Below are 15,440 nucleotides of genomic sequence, written 5' to 3'. Positions count from 1 at the left end.
TAATGGTCTTCTTGGGAAGGCCGGTGAGGAGACCATTACAGTAATCCACCCTGCTGGTGATAAAGGAATGAACAAGTTTCTCCAAGTCTTGACTGGAAACAAAACATCTAATTCTTGCAATGTTTTTGAGATGATAGTATGCTGATTTAGTTACTGCTTTGACATGACTACTGAAACTAAGGTCTGTCTCTAGAATCACCCCAAGATTTTTGACTTGATTTTTAGTTGTTTGACCCCTAGAGTCAAGGTATGCATTCACCTTGAGAACTTCATCTTTGTTTCCAAATGCAATGACTTCAGTTTTCTCCTTGTTTAACTGAAGGAAGTTCTGGCACATCCAAATGTTAATTTCATCAATGCATTGGCAGAGGGAGTCAATGGGGCTGTAGTCATTTGGAGATAAGGCTAGGTAAATCTGGGTATCATCAGCATAGCTGAAGATGTTGCAAGGTGAAGATGCAAGGTGAAGAAGTTGATTCATATACCAAATCTGAAAAGTACTGATCTGTGCAAAACACTCACTTTGCCAAAGCTGCCTTTGCCCAGCACTTTGATAAATGAGAAGTCGGTGAGACTCATCCTCTTCGTCTGGACAGTCTTCACATCTCCATTCTCCCGGCCCTCGGTTGCTGTGCTCTGAACACCGCTGCTTGTGGAAGAGGAGGAAGACTTGTGCTCCTGGCCGAATGAAAGGGCCTTGCGAATACTCTCCAGTTCTGCAAGCTCCGCTACAAATGGACAAACATAAACATTAGACTTAAACGAATAATTCTTTCAAAACTGATAATTCTGCCATTATTTGCTCACACTCTAAACCTGTATGAGTTCTTTCTTTCTTCCATAAAACATAAAATGAGAAATAAAATAAAATAATGATATTGGATAAAATTATAAAGATGTTCCATGGTGTTTCTCACACAAAAGAGTTATTTTTTATTGCGCTTTTAAGTCACTTTGCAATCTTGGAAGCTCCAGTCTCCATTCATTGTAACAGGAATATAATTGAAATTGGAGTTGAAAGAGCATCCAGCACATTCTTCAAAATTTCTCCTTTTGTGTTCCACGTCAGAAAAAACGTACAGGTTTAGAACAATAAATGATAGAATATTCCTTTTTGGATTAACTATCCCATTAAGTGTGCAACTATATTATGAATATGTAGTAATGAAAGACTAAGATTGCAGAGAGTGTGAGTGTGTGTGTAATTTTGTACCCGGGTCGCAAGGTGAAGTTGGAGCTGATTTGCATCGGTCAGATTCCTCTGATGTGGGGGCTTCTGTTGTGGGTTGCTGAGGGTCCTGCCCTGGAGTCAACTAAAGAGAGAACATTTTTAATATCATTTCTAATGTTTTTAATATTTTAATGCCTTTCTCACCTAATCCTTTACATCATTGTCACAATTGTCACTGGCCTCATTTCACTGCATCATTATTTAAAGTGGTCATACTTTCAGTTTTTTCCCCCCTGCTTATAACGTGCCCCATTATAATGTGCTTTTCTCATGTGATATGAGCAACAGTATTTCGTAACTCATTTTCTTGTGTGCTGTAGATTATTGCATCAACCCATGGTCCAATCTGGCCTCCCCACATTCCTCAGATATTTAGACCGCTCACCTTTTTCCTGCGCTGGGTACTGTTGGAGATCTTATCTGGCGTCACCCCGAGATCAGAGAGCACTTTAGCAATTTTTCTGGCATCGACACCACAGCTAGGAGCTACATTACTTTCACAGCGCCGATGGACATTCATTTTACAGGCTGGAAACAGGCGAGAAGACAGAGATGAATAAATGGCAATAACATCAGATTCTTGAACAACATAATTCTTCACAACACTTACCTTTGCACTGCAGGCCTTGCCGCATTAGTCCCCAAAGTAAGGAGCCGCAGTGGTCGCAGAAGGTGGGGACTTTGTAATTATGAATGCTGAACATGTGTGGAATGTTTACACTGAAGCGCTGGGAGCCAACCTGTAAAAACAAAAAATCATTCATACCACAATACCCACAATTCAACTGATCTCTGATGAGGAAATACTGCAGAGGTTTTAGTAGTTTTCGGCACACGAGGCTCAGTGTTGTTAACTAAAACTACAACTAAAACTATGAAAAATCTGGATTTATTATTGGTTAATTAAAATATTTGTTTATTAGTTCATTTAAATAAAGCTGAAAATAAATATTAGATGGGAAAAACCAAAACTGAAAAATTCAAGATAAATTTTAAAAATGTTGCCTTGGCAAATAACAGAAATAAAATAAGCCAAAGTACTACAATGACTAAAACTGGAATTTAAAAAAGAAAAGGTAAATATAATTATAAAAGAAAAAAATAAATAAAAAACAATACAATAATAATACTTTTAATTAACATCAAAATAATATTAAAATAGCACTGCATGGGCTATTGTTAGAATACTAGCATATTTAAACACAACACAGTATACACTGTACAGTACACTACCTACAATTTCTAAAACAAATTAAATAAAAAAATACTGTCTCATTACACATTACACATCAATATTCAACATTTTAAAAAAGTCCTCATGATCTTCATACAGTACATTTATAAAACGTTGTCACATTATCTCATTATATGTTATATTGTGTGATGTCACGCTACTATCTCAGAAATACAACAACTACATTTTACATTTTTTTTTAAGTAAAAACGACAAGAAAGAAAGAAGAATGTTGAAGAATGCTGCTGATATCATTTGTCACACTGTAAAAAGAAGGTCAAGATAAGTGCATTGTATTCTGGGAAACAGTATTCCTCGCGTTATTTTCTGTTGTGATAATTATAAACATATTGGCAAATGTATTAGGTCATAATGTGTAGCATACATACTTTAGAAACTAATACAAGTATGCAAACTCAAACATAGCTTGAGAGAGCAAGAATGTAGAACTGACCTCTTCAGGAGTGTCTTCCTGTTTCTTCAAGCCAGCACATTTTGTTATAATGAGCTCATGGCATCTCTTATGGACCACACAGGTACACACTGAGAGATTTGGGGAATAGGCAAAAAGTTAACATTGCATGGTATTAAAAAAAAACAAAAAAAAACACAGATTTATAAAAAGATAAAGATTGGATTATCAAATGAGGAAAGATTATAATTGATTGTATTGTTATTGTACATAAGCGAAGAGTCTTACTCACCCTGACACTGATACCCCTGTTTCCCCAATACACCCCTGCAGAACCAGAGTGAAATAAATGTAATAAATGAGTGAAATAAATACTACATCTATAGCTGATTGTATCAGCGGCAACAAGCAGCATTGTGTGGAGCCACACAGATGCACTATTCACCAGGTATGCAAATAGTTAGACCTATCAGTTATTACTCTACCGGGAGGAACTGTTTGCAGAGATAAAAATAAACATCTGTGTCTAATCTTAATGCATCCCTTAAGGCCCTCCACATAAGCACAAAGAACAATTGATCTAATTTGCTTTCAATATTAATATTCATTACAAAAACTCTTTTGTTGGAACCAAGAGGAGTGCCTGTGATTAGCATCAGGTGTCATCATGCATCGACTTGGAAAATGACATAAACAAAAGCTTTTATATGTCTGAAAGGGATCTTATAATAAAGGGAGTTCTGTATAGACGTAGCTGTTGTGAATGAGATAAAGGGCGACAGGTGAGGGCCGCTGAGGGTCCTACCAGATGAAATCTCTGCAGTGGGAGCAGTAGGTGGGCTGTCTCAGGTAGGTGGCCATGAACTTGTGACCGTTGACCTGATGGACGCGCCTCCGGACCGCTCCTTGACGTTTGCGTGGACGCATCCGCTCACGGAACACTCTCTCCTCATTATCATTGGATGATGCAGCTGCAGAGTAAAATGACATTGAAAAATAAGACAGCTGAATGATAATATGTTGAATGTGTATATATTTTAAATAAAACAGCTTATTTATGAATGTATGTAATGCATGTATGTATGTGTGTATTATGTGTGTCCACATATGTAGCCTATTTATTTCTTTGTATTTTTTTTTTTTATCAGAATATTAGTCAGTTTGTATGTCCCCTATAGGGTTAAAGGAAAAAAAATGTCTACACTACCATTCAAAAGTTCGGAAGAAAAAAAAGATTTTTCAGCAAAAACATTAAAATGTTCAAAATTAATGCAATTAACAAGTAATGTTCTTTTGAACTTTCTTTAAATCAAAGAACCCTGAAAAATATGCAGTAAAAAAATCATAGTGCATCAGTTTTCAGCAAAAATATTAAGCAGCACAACTGTTTTAAACACTGATCATAATAAAATGCTACTTGAACACCAAATCAGAGTATTAGAACGATTTTTTAAGGATTATGTGACACTGAAGACTGGAGTAATGATTTACTGAAAAAGGCATCACAGGAATAAATTCAATGTTAAAAATTCAAAAAGAAATCAGTTATTTAAAACTACAATAATATTTCACAATATTGCTCTTTATATTATATTTTTGATCAAATAAATGCAGCCTTGAAATAGGCTACATCATTTGTTTTTTTTAATCACACTGACCAGTAGTGTACATTTTGCATTAATTGATTTTTAGTTACAATTCAATTATAATGCTTTCATTAACGGTGCAAAACGTTTATTAAACGGAAACGGTGGTGCCTTGAACACCCTGTTCTGATGGCGCAAGTGTTGCAACTACGGCAGCTGAGAAGGCCATTCTTTGTGTTCCTATTGAAGAATTTTCTGAGCCTGATGAAATCGGTATAAATACATGTTTAATACTGCAAAATATGCTCGATGTTACAGTCACTGTCCTTGCCGTCCAGAATAAAAGAGAACATCTCAATCGAGTAAAGGGATTTGAGGAAACTATGGTTTCTAATTATTATGATCCAACATTTGCCTCACATTTCAGGATGAAAAGACAAACATTTCAAGTGAAGGATAATCCACTTCTTACCTCCGAGACTGTGTTATGATCTATATGACCTATTTTTATTGTGAGTATAGGCTTATCCTTATTACTAATCACTGTTGTTGTGCCATGATATTGTAATATTTACCATTATATAATCAGAGGAACATAGAAAAGTTTATGAAAGTGTTACTACACAATACAACAGCAAAATATATAAATATGTATAGTATTTTATGTTACATTAATCAGTGTCTAGCACACCTTCCCAAGGAAAAAAGACATTGCAATTACTGCATGATATTTAGACCGACTTAAAGAAGCTCGAGATCTATACTTCTGCTCATATTATTTCAGTTATTCTTCCTTTAATGTAAATAAACGTGCAAACAATATACTTGCTCTTGTGAATGTATTTTGATGTTAATTACATTTACTTACAAATTCATCATCGTCATGTTGATATGCTATGTTACTATAAAACTCTTACGCCAAACATGTCTTCTAATATCTTCAATTGTTGCATATACAGAGCTGCAGCGGACACATTTGTAAATGACTTCACTTGGACCCATTGTGCGGGCTGTCTCTTTAAAACCGCGTGGTTTATATACATGTTGCTGCTGATTGGGCTGACATTTTTGGCACACCCACCAAACAAGAAAAACATATCTCAAACCCCGTTGCACACCGTTTCCAGGAAACATGTCGTTCAACCTGGAAACCATAGCAAAACGTCTGAGCTTGAACCATAGACTGTAAAAAGTGGCTTGAACGTGCCCCAGCTTGATATAGTAACATTGGTTTAACCAGTGATGTGAGTTTGGGGCGAGGCTACCTGTTAATCCAACCAATAGCAGACAGGTGGCATGTTTGAGGAAACCTGTTTGAAAACATCCATTCTTTATACTCTTCTCCTTTTTTACAGTATTAACTAAAAATAAAAGCCAATATAAACACTTTCTAAAGTGAACACACATCCACACACTCTGGTACAGTAGAACTTTGGTCAGTCACCAAACTCCAAACATCTGGTCGGTCCTCAAGAAGCCTCATGATCTAACATCAACCCAGGCAGCAGAGAAAGTGAACAAACACATCATTGATTCTCAAGCAACTCTTCCCCTCACTTTCCCCTTTAAGGGCTGCAGTAATTATGTATGTGTGCGTTGATCATGAGAAAAACTGGCGGCCGAGGACCACCTGACCAACCATGTGACCCACCGCCATGGCTCCATGCATTCCAGCAGTCAAGTGATGCCTTTAGGGGGGACAGCGTTCCTTCATCACACAAACAACTGTGAAATTGCATTCACATCACTATGTGTTGTGGCATTGCCCATAATGTCCGTTAATGAGAGAGAGATGTTTCCTTGGAGGAGAGTAGAGAGTCTAACAACTTTCTCCCTCTTGTTTTGTTCCAATAAACTCGCCATCCAACTCCTCCCACACTTCTTGTCTTTCAGTACAGCAGCGTATGTGTGGGCTGCATTATTTTAATGCTGTCTGTAAGGGGAGCTGCTGCAGAGGTGTGATTACAGCTAAGAATCCCCGTAGGGCGGCACGCAGCCCCCATAGAGTGACTAGGCTCGGTGCAATTACCATTGCGAGGTTCCTGGGGGACGTTCGGTGAGCGTGTGTGTGTATATCTGCATTCTGTCTCATGTCAGGGTGTTCATGGGGTAAGTTGTATGTGTGTGTGTTGTCTGATATCAGAGCGTCCTGTCTTCTGGAGCGGGCAGCTGCTCAGGAGAACAGCATGGCAGCTAAAAGGGCCATTAGTGGGATAGATGTGCTTACATAATACATTATCCATCTGCTCAAAAAGCAGGGCTTAACCAGAACACACCTATACCTCCCAGCACAACACAGTTCACCTTAGAGTACCACGCATTAAATACACTGACAGGGAAGGCATCATACCAGTGGAGTTCATACTGTCTGTATTCACTTTATAGATCTAGTCAGAGTAGTCTCCAATTTGACATGAACATGAGGCAGGAATGAAATCAATAGCTTTGTTTCAAAATCTAGTGTGCTGACAAACTAGACAGCATTTTAAGGCATCATAGGCCCAACATGAAGGCAGTAAAGTGAGGTAAGGCATCATCATATATGAACGCAAACCTAGTTACGTACTTACCATGAACTATTTATTCTTTATTACAGTTTCCCTTTACTTATTAGGCAGTCGTGGCCTAATGGAGTGAATAACCAACACTCTCTCCACCCTCAATACCACGACTGAGGTGAGACCCTTGAGCAAGGCACCGAACCCCCAACTGCTCCCCGGGCACCGCAGGAATGGCTGCCCACTGTCCAGGTGTATGTTCACTACTGTGTGTACACTTGGATGGGTTAAATGCAGAGCACACATTCCGAGTATGGGTCACCATACTTGGCCACACACCACTTCCCTTTCCCCTTATTAAAGCATCATGCTGTTAGCTTAGCAATATGCTAACTCAAACTCTATTTCTTCAGTACAATGTTTCTGCCTATGTGTCTTTGTGGAACATACATGTTATTTTCAGGAATTTCCAGTATGGAAAATGGGAAAAATATTGACATAACAGAGCTTTAAGGCAGTATGACACATTGAAGCCTCATTGTTGCTTGTGTCAAAGTAAATATGCTGTCCACTCTGACTAAGCTCTGTATGGAGATTCCTGGATCTAGTTTGTATTTCGGTTTGTATTGAACCAGGCACAAACACACACATTGTTATCTGTACAATGGTTGGCAGATAAGGATGGTTTCAATGGTCGAGACTGATATCTAAAGATAAGGTGCAGGTAGCTAATACAATACTGACATGCTATTTATTGCTTACAAATATTAATAGAATTCTAAGGTTCTATCGGACATTTTGGGGCGACACAGAAGAGAAGAATTTGTTGAATAAATTATTTTTGTTTTCTTTGCGCACAAAAAGTATTCTCGTATCTTCATTACAGTATCAATATTTACATTAGAGTTGAATCACTGATGTCTCTATTGGACTATTTTAATGATGTTCTTACTACCTTTCGGAACATGGGATTTGCGTTGCTGTCTATGGGGGGTAAGAAATCTCTCAGATTTCATTAAAAATGAAACGAAGGTCTAAAGGGTTTGGAACGACATGAGGTTGAGTTATTAAATGACAGAATTTTCATTTTTGGGTGAACTATCCCTTTAAGTGGAATGACTAAAATTACTAAATATGAAGCAGAAATAAAAAACAGTTGAAGTAATAAAAACTAATATGATAAATGATGAAAAATGATGAAAGCACAATTACAAAAATTTACTAGGATTAAAATTAAAACTGAAAATATAAATTAAAATTAGTGCTGTCAAACGATTAATCGTGATTAATTGCTTCCAAAATAAAAGTTTTTGTTTCCATAATATATGTGCACGTACTGTGTATTTTTATTTTGTATGTATAAATACACACATGCATGTATACGTTTAAGAAAAATATGGTCAAGAAAGAAGGAAAGAAGGAAAGAAAGAAAAATAAATCGGTGTGACAGGAGTACAGTACACAGTCACACCTTTACAATCTTTATCTTTCTCATTCAAGTCTGATGACATGCAGCAGGTGAGAATGCATGAACACGTTCCCTAGTGACTGTGTCCATGGTGATCAGGGACGACTGCATGTGCGCTTCACCAAACCACGGTCACTCCCTTCTATACGCGCCCCTCACGGTTGCTCTTTTTGTTAGTGTATATTTCGTCCACTGTTCTCCTGATAGGCTTATAGAAGGCTGAGCTGATGAGAGTTTGAGCCGAACGGCTGTGTTCGCCCACGGTCAGACAGCCAAGAGGAGCTCGGGGCAGCCTCCACCCACGCCAATGCCACTTCAGCCCCAGACACGCCACCCACAAGCACTCTCCAATCCAGCCAGAGCACAGCATGGGACCAATTAAAATGGCATCAATCAGAAAAAAAGAGGGATCGAGAGAGAGAGATTGCAAATCTGCTTATAACTCAATGACAGTCAGTTTCATAACTTCAGATTGATCAGTGAGTGACAGATGAGCCACACAACCTTCAACTTCATCATATCAGGTAAATTTTAAAGAGTTCAGAGATTTAGAGAATTAGTGCAGATTGATAGCTCCCTGCAGGTACATGCTGGTACAATCTGATAAATTTGCAGGTTAATACCAGCATCCAAAATGCAATGTATGCTGGTCTTTTCAACAGGACTGTTAGAGACTATTTAGGCTATTAGGTAACATACACTTAAAAACTGCCTTAAATCAAACACTGTAAAATAATAATAATAATAATAAATAAATAAATAAATAAAATGTATAATAAAACTGATTACTGGAGTATTTTTTTAACAAGAATATAATATTTAATTTGTACTTCAAAATTTCTTGCTTAATTCAATGTGTTCCTTTTCATTTGCAAATATCAATTTCTGAGTGAAAATTCAGTGAGATCTTGGCCATTCAGAGTTATTACAAATGAATCGTTGTGAAGTCTAATTTACATTAAACACATTTACGTATATACGTAATTAATCGGCACAAATTGCAAAAGCTATAATTTGTTATGAAATCATCTGGACTCAGATTAAGTGAATAGAAAGCACTGTTTGTGCTTGTGCATGTAACCTTCCATAAAATGTGAGCAGTTTGCTCCAGTACTTTATGTCGCTACATAAACTATATATATAGTAAAAAGAAATTGTGTTCATAAACAGGTTAAGTGTATTTTCAATTATTTCTGTATAGTTCAGTTGGGCAAAAAAGTATTTAGTCAGCCACCAATTGTGCAAGTTCTCCCACTTAAAAAGATGAGAGAGGCCTGTAATTTTCATCATAGGTACACTTCAACTATGAGAGACAGAATGGGGGGAAAGAATCCAGGAAATCACATTGTCTGATTTTTAATGAATTAATTGGCAAATTATGGTGGAAAATAAGTATTTGGTCAATAACAAAAGTTAATCTCAATACTTTGTTATATACCCTTTGTAGGCAATGACAGAGGTCAAACGTTTTCTGTAAGTCTTCACAAGGTTTTCACACACTGTTGCTGGTATTTTGGCCCATTCCTCCATGCAGATCTCCTCTAGAGCAGTGATGTTTTGGGGCTGTCGCTGGGCAACACAGACTCCCTCCAAAGATTTTCTATGGGATTTTCTGGGGATCTCGGTCCCCAGATCGAGGGAGATTATCAGTGGTCTTTTATGTCTTCCATTTTCTAATAATTGCTCCCACAGTTGATTTCTTCACACCAAGCTGCTTGCCTATTGCAGATTCAGTCTTCCCAGCCTGGTGCAGGTCTACAATTTTGTTTCTGGTGTCCTTCGACAGCTCTTTGGTCTTGGCCATAGTGGAGTTTGGTGGAGGTTGTGGACAGGTGTCTTTTATACTGATAACGAGTTCAAACAGGTGCCATTAATACAGGTAACGAGTGGAGGACAGATGAGCCTCTTAAAGAAGAAGTTACAGGTCTGTGAGATCCAGAAATCTTGCTTGTTTGTAGGTGACCAAATACTTATTTTACCGCGGAATTTACCAATTAATTCATTAAAAATCCTACAATTTGATTTCCTGGATTCTTTCCCCCCATTCTGTCTGTCATAGTTTAAGTTTACCTATGATGAAAATTACAGGCCTCTCTCATCTTTTTAAGTAGGAGAACTTGCACAATTGGTGGCTGACTAAATACTTTTTTGCCCAACTGTACACATGGAAATGCTTAGAACTTAAGTCATGTGTAATTCTCATGACAAATAACTGCAACACACACAAACAGCACATTCTCAAATTAAATAAGCGGTACAGTACATACTACAGATCAAAAGTTTTAGGTCAGCCCTTTTTTGGGGGGGGGGGATTAATACTTTTATTCAGTAAAGATGCATTAAATTGATCTGAAGTGGAAGTACAGACATATATAATGTTATAAACATTTATATTTCACATAAAAAATGTCCTTTTAAACTTTCTACTAAACAAAGAACTATATTTAAAAATATATTAATATATAATTAAATATATTAATAATATATATTCCACAAAAAAGCAGCACAACTGTTTTAAATATTGATACTGATAATAAATAAATAAAAATCTTGAATCCCAAATCAGCATATTGGAATGATTTTCTGAAGACTGGAGTAATGACTGCTGAAAATTCAGATTTGCCTTCACAGGAATAAATTACATTTTAAAGTATATTAAAAAAGAAAAAAGATTTTAAATTGTAATAACTTGTAAAATATTTTTGTAAAATATTCATTAATTCAATTGTAAGAAAATCTTACCAACCCCAACCTTTTGGACAGTTATTTTCAAAGAAAGATTCCTTCAGTCATGTAGTTAAGTCACAAGAATGTTTTCAAGCACTCATGTCTCTGCCAAGCTTGGCAGGTGATATCACAGTCGTATTATGGAGCCACAGTAGCGTAGTGATCTGAGATGTTATCTAACTAGCCATCTGTCACATGACTCTCTCTCTCTTGCTTTCTAAATTACAAAACGAGTGCAGATTATTTCTTTGAGGGTCCTTAATCGCATGAAGGGAAATAAGTTAAGATCAATCTAAAAAGGTAAAATAAATCTTTAAGAGCTCCAACACCAATATTGAGAGTACAGATATTATACTAATCTGTATGATAACATAATACTTCACAAAAATGCATAGACTTAAGAATCGGTGTGTTTTCATAATGTCACGCAAACCGAGCCAGATTTAAATGCTAAAGATCTGCACGAGGCTATCGCTAACTAATCTGAATACTCTTTACGACAGCAACGCCATTGTTCAGATTTTGACCTTGTCCCCTCTTTCACCCTTTTCTCCATTTCTCTTTCTTTCTCTCCTGCTCTCAGACCTCTCACCCACTCTATCCATCTATAAGTGTGAGCACACAGGATCGTTTCCATGGCAACCCCTGCAATCTAAACCATCTCAGTGCCTGGGCCGCCCCGCTGAACAAACACACAACGACCGCAGAAGATTCCCTGCTCAACATACAGATTTGGATTTTAGGAAAGAGGGAGGAGTAGGGAAGCTGATAAGAGAAAGAGAAAATCTGGAGGAAATGGAATAGACAGAGAGCATTTAGCGCACTGTGGCTTCAAATACAGAAACTCATTAAGGAAAAGAGAGAGAGAGAAAAAATATAAAATCTAAAAATAGCCAATACCACCTCTCCTAGCAGCCCTGCATACATTTGCATGATAAGCAGCAAAAGGCTGACACTCGCTGAGCAGTGAAAACATGAACCCTGGGAGAAAGTTTAAGTGTAGGATGAACAGGAAGCGTATGGGGATGGCCAATCAGAAAGAAGAGGGACAGAAATGGGGTTAAAGGGGTTTGTTTGGGACAGCTGTAGCAATATTTGGTCTTTGCTGTGACTGTGTTTTACTGTAATTTGTGTGTTCAGGATGTGTATTCCTGATGTGTTTTAAAGCATTTCCAGCCTTGAGGTTTCTTAAATACCTCAGACTAGATAGAGTTGGAATATATAGCATAATAATATATGAATATAATACAGAATATATGGCAGCATAACGGTTATTGAAGACTTTTTTTATTGGTATCAGTTAATATTGGATATACTCATCAGTACTGGATACTTATTTGGGTAATTTCTCCTATACCACTGCCATCAATCACTCACTAACACAAGCAGATCTGAATACAATTTTTAATGTTATTTTTTTTTTAATCTCTTACACTCATGAAAGATGCATTTATTTGACTATAAAATACAGTAAAAACAGTAATATTGTGAAATGTTATCACAGTTTACTATTTTCTCTTTTAATATATGTTATCATGTAATTTATTCCGGAAAGCTGACATTTCAGCAGCCCTCAGTGTCATGACGATCCTGGTTTATGCCGGTTTGGTGCTCAAGACATTTTCTTATTATTATCAATTTAATTGTACATTTTTGTGGAAACTGTGAAACTTTTTACAGGACTATTTGCTAAATAAAAGGTTAAAAAAAACAGCATTTATTTGAAATAGAAATCTTTTGCAACACCAGAACTGTTGATTCATTTATGCAGATCTGCTGACTAATTTCTTTAAAAAAAAAAACTTAATGAGTTCAACTTTTGAACAGTATTTTGTGTGTACATACATACATACATACATACACTTAAATATACACATATATACACACACACACACACACATATATATACATATATATATATATACAGAAGTGAGTACATCCCTCACATTTTTGTAAATATCTTATTATATCTTTTCATGTGACAACTAGGGCTGCAACAACTAATCGATAAAATCGATTATTATCGATTATGAAAATCATCGACAACGATTCTCATTATCGATTAATCGGGTCTGCCCACAGTGCACGTCCAACTTCAGCTGGTTAGTCAAATTACGGCACTGAATAATCTAAAAATAGTGGAGGAAACAGAATGAGATTCTGCCGGAGAAGCACGTGATCCAAGCTGCCCAAAACATGATAATTCTTTATTTTAAGCTTTAAGTTAATGCATAAGAGTAATGGCTTGCCCTGTCAGGCGCTTTGACAGATGCGTGTGCGTCCTCAGCGCAAAAACGTTCAGTTTACGCTCATATCCTTATCTATAAATGCCACAAATTCACGCGAGCATTTCCATTTTTGCATAAAGGTCCGTCCTGACAGTCTGTGTTAAGTTTAAAATACCGAATGAGCGCCGGCGCGGCGGGCGCGCGCACGCGCGTCAAACGGACAGAACACAGTAGAGAGGGAGACAATTAATAGGCTTTTCAGCGCAAACATATCCATTGTGCTGAATTAACTTATGTTGAAAGTTAATTTAAGGTTTAAAAGTCAACATGCAGTGCGAATATTTTATGAGAGTAGGAACTTTAAAGGGATAACAGCGTGTAATTGTTTGTCTGAATATAAACATGAGACGCTCCATAACGGCCTTTAACAGGATAAAGAAATGATGAGGTGACTGTGATCAAAGTAGTTCCTGCAGAACATTACTCTTACCTGTTGGTTAACACTGAGTTTGTGTTTTTATTCGTCTTTATTATTATTATCTTTATTATTTTAATTTTTAATAGAGGTTTAAACTATATTCAATTTTTACAATGTTTAACAAATTTATGTAAGTTTTTTAACAATGTTTATGTAAGGTTTGTGCCACTGCTGCTCTAAAGTAACAGTATTGGTGATAACCAAAATAATTTTTCGGCTTTCTGTACTGGTTAGTACTCCAATATGTGTAAGCTCTTTAGTAACAGTAGTAGGCTATTTTTAATGCTATAATATCATTATTGCTGTTATCTATGAAAGAAAACCAGAGGACTTATTTTTTTTTGTATTTTCTATTTGAGTATTTTGTTTTCGCGATACCCAATTGCAGTCAAAAAGTACATAAACAATACCAGCAAGAATGCAAGCTGTTATGAGGACATTTTTTATTATTATGTCCAATAAATGACAATAACATTTTTAAATTTAAACAAATTTTTTACAAATTTCTAAAATATGTTTTCTCTTTATTATGATAAGTGGTCTAATAAATTAAGCACTGTATGTTTTCATAGCATTCAGTTGTCACGTTTGTTTGAAGGACATTGGGCAGAATGTGGAATAGTGTTTTTTTTGGTCAATATTTTTTTAATCCGATTAATCGATTAATCGAAAGAATAATCGGCCAACTAATCGATTATCAAAATAATCGTTAGTTGCAGCCCTAGTGACAACACTGAAGAAATGACACTTTGCTACAATGTAAAGTAGTGAGTGTACAGCTTGTATAACAGTGTACATTTGCTGTCCCCTCAAAATAACTCAACACACAGTCATTAATGTCTAAACTGCTGGCCACAAAAGTGAGTACACCCCTAAGTGAAAATGTCCAAATTGGGCCGAAAGCGTCAATATTTTGTGTGACCACCATTATTTTCCAGCACTGCCTTAACCCTCTTGGGCATGGAGTTCACCAGAGCTTCACAGGTTGCCACTGGAGTCCTCCTTCCACTCCTCCATGACGACATCACAGATCTGGTGGATGTTAGAGATCTTGCGCTCTTCCACCTTCTGTTTGAGGATGCCCCACAGATGCTCGATAAGGTTTAGGTCTGGAGACATGCTTGGGCAGTCCATCACCTTTAACCTCAGCTTCTTTAGCAAGGCAGTGGAGGTGTGTTTGGGGTCGTTATCATGTTGGAATACTGCACTGCGGCTCAGTCTCTGCTTCAGTATGTCACAGTACATGTTGGCATTCATGGTTCCCTCAATGAACTGTAGCTCCCCAGTGCCGGCAGCACTCATGCAGCCCCAGACCATCACACTCCCACCACCATGCTTGACTGTAGGCAAGACACACTTGTCTTTGTACTCCTCACCTGGTTGCCGCCACACACGCTTGACACTATCTGAACCAAATAAGTTTATCTTGGTCTCATCAGACCACAGGACATGGTTCCAGTAATCCATGTCCTTAGTCTGCTTGTCTTCAGCAAACTGTTTGCGGGCTTTCTTGTGCATCATCTTTAGAAGAGGCTTCCTTCTGGGATGACAGCCATGCAGACCAATTTGATGCAGTGT

At 37.1% G+C, this 15,440-nt stretch overlaps 1 protein-coding gene across 1 annotated transcript in view; it reads right to left on the bottom strand.

The window, feature by feature from the left end:
• The window catches only part of LOC306857453 (protein kinase C epsilon type-like), a 70,001-nt gene that overhangs the window by 29,192 nt on the left and 25,369 nt on the right, over positions 1-15,440 (bottom strand). The window contains exons 3-9 of the mRNA XM_079397405.1: positions 3,683-3,848; positions 3,170-3,204; positions 2,920-3,008; positions 1,842-1,971; positions 1,617-1,759; positions 1,214-1,313; positions 523-728 (exon numbers count right to left, since the gene is read on the bottom strand). Of these exons, the coding sequence (XP_079253531.1) occupies positions 523-728; positions 1,214-1,313; positions 1,617-1,759; positions 1,842-1,971; positions 2,920-3,008; positions 3,170-3,204; positions 3,683-3,848 (869 nt within the window). The remainder of the gene's footprint in view (positions 1-522; positions 729-1,213; positions 1,314-1,616; positions 1,760-1,841; positions 1,972-2,919; positions 3,009-3,169; positions 3,205-3,682; positions 3,849-15,440) is intronic.

The sequence above is a fragment of the Barbus barbus genome (assembly GCF_936440315.1).
Source record: "Barbus barbus genome assembly, chromosome: 38".
In the NCBI taxonomy this organism is placed as follows: domain Eukaryota; kingdom Metazoa; phylum Chordata; class Actinopteri; order Cypriniformes; family Cyprinidae; genus Barbus; species Barbus barbus.
Note: the sequence above shows the minus strand (reverse complement) of the source record. Positions and strands in the feature narration are given on the sequence as shown.